General features: G+C 66.6%; 1 protein-coding gene across 2 annotated transcripts; it reads left to right on the plus strand.

The window, feature by feature from the left end:
• The first annotated feature begins 1322 nt into the window (after positions 1-1322).
• On the plus strand, positions 1323-7947 carry KPTN (kaptin, actin binding protein). 2 transcript variants are annotated; one of them, XM_062177129.1, is made up of 12 exons: positions 1323-1632; positions 1878-1960; positions 2048-2132; positions 2210-2264; positions 2616-2691; positions 2765-2838; positions 3066-3175; positions 3249-3326; positions 4009-4084; positions 4520-4655; positions 4743-4925; positions 6434-7947. In XM_062177129.1, the coding sequence occupies exons 1-12, from the start codon at positions 1410-1412 to the stop codon at positions 6560-6562; spliced, it is 1308 nt and encodes a 435-aa protein (XP_062033113.1). In that variant the 5' UTR covers positions 1323-1409; the 3' UTR covers positions 6563-7947. The 2 variants fall into 2 exon arrangements, with proteins under 2 accessions (XP_062033113.1, XP_062033114.1); XM_062177130.1 differs by lacking the exon at positions 4009-4084 and having other exon boundaries at positions 6434-6520.
• Positions 7948-9451: the final 1504 nt, after the last annotated feature.

Here is a 9451-nt window from a genome sequence, read left to right on the forward strand (position 1 = left end):
CCCGCCGTGTCCGCGTGAGTCCTGGTGCTCTGCCCTGGTCATGGAAGCCTGCAGGAGACGCTCGGACGAGGCAGAGCCAGGCCCACTTTACACTCACCCTGCGAGGATTCCCGGAGCAACGCAACGGCCAGGCCTTGAGAGAACATCACTGGGCGAGCTCCCGCTCCCAATCCACAAACCTGGAATCCTCACGGGCACCCCCCACACACACACACCGCATCGCGTCTGCCTCTGGAAACCCGTGTCTGTTAGGCACTCAGTCCCAAGTGCTAAGGTGCCTGCACCACACCAGCCTGGGGCTGGGGACTCGGCCGACACCACGGGGGACACAGCCTCTGCCTCCAGGGGTCCTGCCGAGGGGCTGTGCGGCCACACGGGGTGGCGGGAGCTCACACCAGGTGCTAGCCAGCCGGGGACTTCTGGAACGGGGACAGGCCTTCTGGGGACACTAGATTACCTCCCACCTCCACCTCTTCCCAGTCAAGGATGGAGTGGGACAGACCTCTAAAACATGGCCTGGCACAGAGCAGAAGCCAAATAAATGACGGGGCCCCGGGGGACCGCAGGTCCCTGCAGAGCAGACATGAGGAGGCAGGGTAAGGGGGGCCGGCGTGACGCAGTGGCCCTGCCTTCCACAAAGGGCGATGGTGATTCGCTAGGATAGACGGCTGGGTCTTTTTATTTATCTGAAAAGCAGAGCGAGCTTGGATGGCTGATTCACTCCCCAAATGCCAGTGACATCCACGCAGGAGCCAGGAACTCCATCCGGGTCTCCCACGTGGGTGCAGGGGCCCGAGCACCTGGGCCATCTTCTGCTGCTTTCCCAGGTGCATGAGCAGGGAGCTGGATCAGAAGCGGAGAAGCCGGGACTTGAACCGGTGGCCTTATGGGACGCCTATGTCACAGGCGGCGGCTTATCCCGCTGCACCCCCAAGTCCTTATTTTAAAGGCAATATTGTTAAAAATAACGGCCCGTGGCGTTATCTTGTTTGGGTCCCGGGACGCCTGTTTATCTGCGTAGTGTGCAGGTGTCGCCTCTGCCTCAGTCCACCTGCAATAGGGTGCCCACCTCGGCATGCCCGAATTTGGAATAAATCGCTAGTGGGAAACACTTAGGAGCAGTTATGATTCTTCTACCTTCCACACGGCCCATAGCTAGGGGCCACGCGCCACCACGTCCCGTCTCGGGTCCCACTCCTGCGGCAGCCCGTCGCCTGCCCCTGAAATGCAATGGGAGAATACGCATGCGCAGTACCGCTGCCGCCATCTCAGTAAAGGGCAGCGACGGCGGCTTCTTCGCGTCATCAGTGCGCGACGGGCGGGCCGCCGGCCGGTGACTCAGATCGCTCCCGGCCCAGTGGGCCGGGTTGGGTAGGGCGGCCCGGGAAGCTGGGTGGCTGAGGGGCGTGATGGGAGAGGCGGTCGTGGCCGCGGGGCCTTGCCCGCTGCGCGAGGACAGCTTCACGCGCTTCTCGTCGCAGAGCAACGTGTACGGGCTGGCAGGCGGCGCCGGTGGCCGCGGGGAGCTGCTGGCCGCCACCCTTAAAGGCAAGGTGCTGGGCTTCCGCTACCAAGACCTCCGACAGAAAATCCGGCCGGTGGCCAAGGAGTTGCAGTTCAACTACATCCCCGGTGCGTGGCGCCCTAGAGCTGGGGGGCGGGCGGCGCGTGGAGCGCAGGGTTGAGAAGACTTCTGAAACCCTGGCTGGGCGCGGTCCCCAAAAAAGACAGTGGATCAGAGTGACTGGCGGGATCATTGGTGCCAGCGCAGGGGCAGTAGGGGCCTGGACGTGGGGAGGGTCAGCGGCCACCCAAGTATGGAGGTATCAGGGGTCACGAAGCTCCCTGAAACGCGACCTCTGACCTCTGCCCTCCAGTGGACGCTGAGATTGTCTCCATCGACACCTTTAACAAGTCGCCCCCAAAGAGGGGCCTGGTTGTGGGCATCACGTTCATCAAGGTACCTGAGGGCCTGCCCCCTTCCACGTGGGTTGGGCCCCCCCAGCCTGCCGCCCCTCCCTCTGAGGCCACTCCCCCCACCCCCCAGGACTCCGGGGACAAGGGCAGCCCCTTCCTCAACATCTACTGCGACTACGAGCCTGGCTCTGAGTACAACCTGGACTCCATCGCCCGTGAGTGGGGCTTGGGAAGCAGCTGGGGGGGGTGGTCTGGCAGGTGTCCCGTGCCCACCTGCCTGTGCCCCCTACAGAGAGCTGCCTGAACTTGGAGCTCCAGTTCACGCCCTTCCAGCTGTGCCATGCAGAGTGAGTGTCCGCTGGGCCCCTACGCCCAGCTGAGACTTCCGCAGGGTGGTGGACGCCAGGAGCCCCGAGGGTCGGGACAGGAGCCACAGCGCTCCCCTGTCTCAAGGCCCCGGGGTCTGGCACAGGGGTCGCAGGCTTAGTGTTCGGGGGCTGCTCCACGCACCTGCAGGGGGGAGACTGGAAGCAGCACCTGAGGGGCCCGGGAGACCTGCAGCTGGGGCTGCGCATGGCCGGCTGTGCCCTGAGCCGCTGCAGGGCCTGGGTCCCGGAGCCGCAGGGGTCCCGCAGGAGCGGGGCTCACGGACACGCGGCTGCTCTGCCACACTGAGGTTCTGGACGCTCCGCGGGCAGGGTCCAGGTCGGGGGTCAGCTGGAGACCGTGTTTCTGCTGAGTGGGAACGACCCTGCCATCCACCTCTACAAGGAGGTGAGGCTGGGGCTGAGGGTGGCGGGGCCGGCGGGGGCCGGCGCTGCCCGGGGCTCAATCCCGCTCCCCCCAGGACGAGGGGCTGCACCAGTTTGAGGAGCAGCCGGTGGAGAACCTGTTCCCAGAGCTCACAGACCTGCCCAGCAGGTAGCCCGGCGGCGGCCTTAGGGGGCCTGGGCAGCGGGGAGGGAGGCAGCAGCGGCCGCGCTCCGGCCCCCAGGGAAATCGGTCAGCCGTGGGGACCCCAGTGAGTGGGTGTGGGGAAGGACCCCCAGGGAAACCGGGCTGCTCCCTGGAGGGAGGGCTGTGTGGGGCGTGGGTGCATGATGGCCTGTCCCGTCCGTCTGTCCGTCCATCCACCCGCTCCTGCCCAGCGTCCTCTGGCTGGACGTCCGCAGCCTCCCGGGCACGACCCGGCGCCTCTCGGCCCTCGGCTGTCAGAGCGGCTACGTCCGTGTCGCCCACGTGGACCAGCAGAGCCGAGGTGGGGGCGGGGCCGAGGAGGGGAGGTGGGGCCAGGGACGGGGCTGGGCCCTGAGTCCGCACCCTCCTCACAGAGGTGCTGCAGGTGTGGACGGTCCTGCAGGACGGCCCCGTGTCCCGAGTGATCCTGTTCAGCCTCTCGGGCCCAGACGGTGAGCTCTGGGTGCAGGGGTGGGGGAGGGGAGCCAACTGCCCCTCTCCCAAAGCGTTGGGCCCTCACCCACTCCCCCCTCTCCTGCATCCCCCACTCCCACCCTCGAGCGTGGCAGCCCCATCCTCCCTCTGCCATCTGTTTGCCCTGTGGTCCAACCCAGACCCAGCATCTGCTGGGTCCTCCACATCCTCCCATGCTGGTCTAGCCTCAGACCTCTGCCCTGGAGTCGTGTCCACTGCCGTCCCCTCATGGTCTAACCTGCACCTCCCTTGCTGTGGTTTCCTCTGATCGCCCTGCTGCCGCTGCTGCCCTCACAGGGGCCCCGCCTCCCCGGGCTGGCCGCCGCCTCTGTGATTGGCCCTTGTTGGCTTCCCCTTGACCTGGCCTCTGTCCCCCGACCCCTCGACCCCTCAGGTTGCTCTGCTGTCTTCCTCTCCTGCTGCAGTCCAGCCTGAGACTCCCCTGTGTTCTCTCTCCTGTCGTGGTCTAGCCTTGGACTGTTTAAACCACCATCTAACTCCTGTCTCTCCTCGTGGCACCTGGCCTCAGGCCAGCCTCTGACCCTACCCCTGTTAGCACCAGCTCCAGTCTTTCCCTCGAGGGGATGGGGTGTGCAGGAGGGCCTGGAGCCCACCCCCACAGACCTCTCCCTCCCCTCCCCCACTCCCGTGCCTCTCCAGAGCCCGGGGACGGGCCGCATCGGGAAGAGCACAGCTTGCTGGTGGCCAGCATGTTGGAGCCGGCCGTGGTGTACCGGTGAGAGGGCCTGGGGCCTGCACCTGCACCCTGGGCCCGGCCTTGTTCTCCACAGGAGGTCCCTGTGGGTACCGTGTGACCTGGGGAGGGGCCGAGGGCGTGGAAGCTGTCTCCTGGGGACTGCTGAGGCCCCGGGGGCAGGAACAGTGGGGGGATGGGAATGCTGGCCCGTGTGTAGCCTCTGGCTCTCAGAGGTGGAGGGGAGAACTTCCAGAAGCGGCCCAGTGGGCTCCTGGGGCAGGGCACGCCCTCCCAGGCTCAGCCGGCAAGGAGCCCTCGGGGGTGGCGGGGCTGCCCAGTTCCCCAGCCTGCACCAGCCGGGGCGGAGGGAGGGGGTTAGCCCTGCTGGGGCTATGACGACGTCCACAGGGGACCCCGAGGGCCACGGGGCGGCCACTGCCAGGGACCCCAGGCCCTGCCTCGTCCACCCCGCAGGGACCTGCTGGGCCGGGGCCTCAGGGACCAGCTCCTCCTGCCTGGCAGCGACCAGTTTGACAGCGTCCTCTGCGGCCTGGTCACGGACGTGGACCTGGATGGACGGCCGGAAGTGCTGGTGGCCACCTACGGACAGGTGGGGCCTGGGCCACGGGCCCCGCCCCCCCACCTGCCTCCTCCTCGCGGGGCCCCCCCCGAGTGACCGGGCCCCCTCCCCCTGCAGGAGCTGCTCTGCTACAAGTACGGGCCCCCCGAGGCCGGGCCCCCTGAGGCCGAGCCGGGGTTCCACCTGCTGTGGCAGCGGAGCTTCTGCAGCCCACTGCTGGCCATGGCGCATGTGGACCTCACCGGGGACGGGCTGCAGGAGCTGGCCGTGGTCTCCCTGAAGGGCGTGCACATCCTGCAGGTAGCCTGGGGCCCCGGGGCCTCGGGGCAGGGGGGCCTGGGTGCTTGGGCGAAGCCAGGCCACCAGCTGGGCTGGCTGCAGGCTGATTCTGGGGGCGGTCCCTGTCGGCCAGGGACCACTGAGCACAGCATCCGTCACCCCCGGCCTCGGGAACCTGCCCCGAATCCTGCCCTTCCCTGCAGCCTGACCACAGCCCCCTTCCTCTCCACGGCCACCGGCCCTGCTGCAGCCACCCTCCCCCTCCCGCCTGCCGTGGGACCAGCGACCTGCCCACCGCCGCGTGACCCCTCGGTCTTCTGTTGCACTCTGACCTCTGGTGTCCCGCAGCACCATGACTGCCATTTCCTACGTTAGGGACTAACATGCAGCCATCCCAGTGGCGCAGGGTCTAACCTCGGCCCCTCTACCAGGCCGCACCTCTCCGGCTGCACCTTTGTTTCCCAAGCTGCCATCTGCCTTCTCCTCCCTCTGCTCTGATTCCGGATCCCTGGGCATTTCTGCTCGAATCTTGGCCGCTCCCTCTGCAGTGTTTGCATGGCCTTTTTCCTCTAGTCTGATCCTGGGGTTAGAGTTAATGGCCAAGTCAGAGGTTAGACCTCCATGGCAGAGACTGGGGTTAGAGTTAATGGTGAGGTCTGAGGTTAGACCTCCATGGCAGAGACTGGGGTCCGATTATGGGAGGAAGGGCTTCCCTTGTACTGTGACCCCTGGCACGTCATCCCTCATTAAACTGATTTGTTTATTTAGGAAGAGTTACACAGAGAGAAGGAGAGACATAGGAAGAGAGGTCTTCATCTGCTGGTTCCCTCCCCAGATGGCCACAACAGCCAGGGCTGGCCCAGGCTGAAGCCAGGAGCCAGAAGTTGCTTCCGGGTCTCCCACGTGGGTGGGAGGGGCCCGAGCACCTGTCCCAGGCCATTAGCAGAGAGCCAGATGGGAGAGGAGCCGCGGGGACACAAACAGGCAGCCAGATGGGATGCTGGCACTGCAGGCGGCAGCTTTACCCACTACGCCACAGCGCCGGCCCCCTGTGATCCTTTTTAAGCCATTTCACTCTGGCCTCTCCGTCTCTTCTATTAAGGTCTAACCTCAGACCCTCCAGCTGGGCTCTAACTCTGTCCTTGCAGCTGTGACAGATCCCCCCGCCCTCCACTGTGATCTGCCGCTTCCCTGCCACACTGACGTGCCCATTCCGGCTGAGTCTCGCCTTTGTCCGTCCCCTGTGGTCTAACCTCAGCCCGCCTCCAGCAGGGGAAGCTCACAGCTCCCTACCTTTGAGTGTAGACTTTGTTCCTCCCATGGAAATTCACTGATGCCCCCCCCGGGGGGTCTAGCCTCTGTCACAGAGACCCCTTTCCCCCAACACACACACCTGTGCTCTGCTCTCTGCCCTCCACCTTGGCCGAGCTCCTGGCTACAGGGTTATCTGACTCCAGGCCGGCCCACTGTGGTCTAGCCTGCAGCCCTTGGCTCCGTCTCAGCTCGCTCTCCCCTCTCCTTGCCCACAGCACAGCCTGGTCCAGGCCTCGGAGCTGGTGCTCACACGGCTTCGGCGTCAAGTAGAGCAGAGGAGACGGCGCTCACAAGGCCTGGGGGGCGGGGCGGCTCCGGGGCCTGCTGAGTCCCCAGCCCCCTGAGCAGCCATACCCTCCCTCTTCGTGGGCCTGGGGCCAGTCATGGGGAGCCCCCAGGATAGAGGGGCCCCGGCCCTGGCGAGCCCCCTCCTTCCCGTGTGCCCCAGTGTCCCACTCGGCCCCCTCCCGTCCTGACGAGACTCATCCAGCCAACAAGGATTTCTGTGTTGGAGGAACAAGGCTGTCACAGGTGTCGTCATCCTTTTGTTTGGCAGGCATCCGCTGAGCACCTGCTGTGTGCTGGGCTCCGCGCTGTCCAGAATCCAGGGAGGGGGCCTCGTGGGCCGGGGGAGCCGGGGCCAGGCCCAGAGGCAGGGCAGACAGGCTAAAGCGAAACCGCTGTGGAGCAAACAGTGTCAAATGTAAGGCAGGGGTCTGAGGTTAGACCCCTGTGGGAAGCCCTGGGCTTAGACCAGTGATGAGGCTGCACGGTCCACCCAGCACAGAAGTCTGAGGTTAGACCTTTGGAGATGCTATCTTTAGCCCTCTTCAAAGGTCTACACTGCAGCGGGATCCAGAGGAAGGGCTGTGGGTGGCAAGAGCTGTGTGGAGGGTCTGAGGCTAGACTCCTTATCAGTGATGCTGAGGCGGGACCCCGACAGTTGCTGTGCGTGGGCCCTGTGCCAAGGTTAGACCCCAGCCAGGAGCCACTGCCTCACGTCCCACCGAGGCTACGGGTGCACAGATGGAGCCCAGGCTGTTCCCTGCTGGAGGCCACTAAGGTTCCACCAGGGGCTGGGGGAGCCCAGGAGCCGCCTCTCACTGTGCTCCCTTCCTTGGAATTGGGAGGAACGGGGTCCGGGCTGGGGCAAGGCGGGGCCACAGTCACCCTGGCCCCTCTCGCCCCAGTCACCCTGGCCCCTCTCGCCCCAGTCTGGGGAGCTAGGAGCCCACCAGCTCTCGGCCACCTGTCCCCATCCCGTCCCAAGGAGCCAGGCCCAGGCCGGGGAGGCTACAGGAAGCTGGATCCTCTCCCTGCCCTGGCAGCAGGCCTGAGGGCGCCCAGCCAGGGCCGGCAGTGGGCAGGAGCAGGGTCTCTTCCCACCTGCCGGGCTGCGTGGGCTGGGCTCACACTCCCGTCCCTGGGAGGGGAGGGAGTGAGGGGTGCCCTGGGGAAGCCAGCAGGTGTGCGTGCTCATGTCTGCTTCAGGACCCCTGAGTGTGACCGCGGGACCGGCCTGGACCTTTGCAGTCTGCTTCCTGTCCCTGCCAGTCCCCAGCCTGGGGCACGAGTGGTGCCCCGAGTAGGGGTGCGGACCCTGGGGCAGCACTTCGCCCGCCCCCTCTACCCGGTGCCTCTGTTTGTCGGTAAAAATGGAGCTAAGGGTAGCCTCTACCCCCCAGGGCTGGCAGGAGGGTTGATTGTGTCTACATGTGTCAGGCGCTTATTAAAAAAAAATGTTGTGACAGTGCCTGCCACGTGGCGGTCGCCGCCTGAATGGCAGCTCTTGTTACTATTATTAATGGGTGCCTTTGTGATTGTTTGGGGCTTCCGCGAGGTTGCTCGTGCGAGCGCAGCGTGTGAATTTGGATCTGGCTCGGGTCAGGCATTCTTGCCCGCCCTCCCCCGCCCCGTCCTGGGAGCCCGGAACTATTTGTGGCTGTGTGGCTCGTCTGGTCCTTGTATGGTTTGGAGAGGTGCGCGCGCCTATGCGCGCGGGGCTGGGGATACCGGTGAAGCGCGCGCTGGCGCGCTCGCCCCCGCCGCTGTCCCCAGCCCCTGGTGCTGAACCCGGAGCCCGGGTCGGAGGCTCAGCGGCCTCGGCCCCGCGTGCTCCCTCCCCGCCTCCCGCCCGCGCCGCCCGCGCACCGCCTCCCCGCGGCTCCGCCCTCCAGCCCGCCCGCTCCCCGCCCCCTCCTCCTCCCTCGCCGACCCCCTCCCCGGGGCCCTCCCCTCCCGCTCTCCTCCCTCGCTCCCCTTTCCCTCCCCTGTTCCCGGCGCTCCTCGCAGTCTCCGGCTCCCCTCTCTCCCAGTCTCTCCCTCCTCGGGCGGAGTCGCCCACCACCGCCAGCCCAGGGCTGGGGGGACCCGCTCCAGGCTGCAGCCGCAGGTAGGCGACCCCAGCGCTGGGCGTGGGAGCTTGGTGCTGCCCAGGTGCGGGGTGGGGAGGGGGCGGCTGGAGGACCCAGGAGCCGCTTTCCATGGGCTTGGGTTTGGAGGGTGAGGGACGCCCAGCCAGAGCGCGAATGCCAGGGCCCTTCTGTGGGCGGGGGCGCCAGCAGCAGCCCCTCCAGCGATCCCCCTCCCCGCCGGAGCTGGCCTGGGGCTTGCGCCGAGGGGGAGAGGGGGAGAACTCCCTGCCCCCACCCGGTGGGGCGGCCCCGAGCTCGCTGCCGCCTCCGCCTCCGCCCCCGCCCCCGCCTGCCTGTGTCCGGGTCTGGTCTCTGTCCGGCCCCTGTCCCCGGATCCCCGTCTCTCCCTGTCTCTCCGTGCCTGGCTGTGGTCTCTGACCGCCCGGCGCCCTGTCCCCACGCTCCTCGTCTTGCGCCATCCCTGCTTCTCTCCCTGCCGTCTGGGCTGTCCCGTGCCTGTGTCCGTCTGTCCCCACTCTGTCCAGATCTACTGTTTTCCCATCTCGCTCGGCTCCATCTCTGCCTCTGGGTATTCCTGCCTCGGCTCCCTCTCCCTCTCCCCGGAGCGGGTTAACTCCTCCTACACACCTTTGTCTCCGCCCCCGGCAGAGGGACACCTGCAGGTGCTCCCCACCCCCCAAGGCCTGATGTCCAAACTCCCATCCCTTTCTCAGCCAAGCCCCCTCCGTCCTGCCAGCTGGCGCCCGCCCCCTCTCCCTGGAGCCCAGAGGGCTCTCCTCTCCCCTGCTCTGTCGCTGGCACTGGGCGGACGGTCCTCCTCGTAGCCTAATCTGGAGCCCAGGTAGTGGAATTGGCCCA

This window comes from Lepus europaeus, chromosome 19 (genome assembly GCF_033115175.1).
Source record: "Lepus europaeus isolate LE1 chromosome 19, mLepTim1.pri, whole genome shotgun sequence".
In the NCBI taxonomy this organism is placed as follows: Eukaryota; Metazoa; Chordata; class Mammalia; order Lagomorpha; family Leporidae; genus Lepus; species Lepus europaeus.

Excerpts from the sequence above, each read along its gene's own strand:
- KPTN (XM_062177129.1), top strand. The coding sequence starts at position 1,410 with ATGGGAGAGGCGGTCGTGGCCGCGGGGCCTTGCCCGCTGCGCGAGGAC. Across the intron at positions 4,085-4,519 it reads GAGCCGGCCGTGGTGTACCG|GGACCTGCTGGGCCGGGGCC; the intron begins GTGAGAGGGCCT and ends TCCACCCCGCAG. Across the intron at positions 4,926-6,433 it reads AGGGCGTGCACATCCTGCAG|CACAGCCTGGTCCAGGCCTC; the intron begins GTAGCCTGGGGC and ends CCTTGCCCACAG.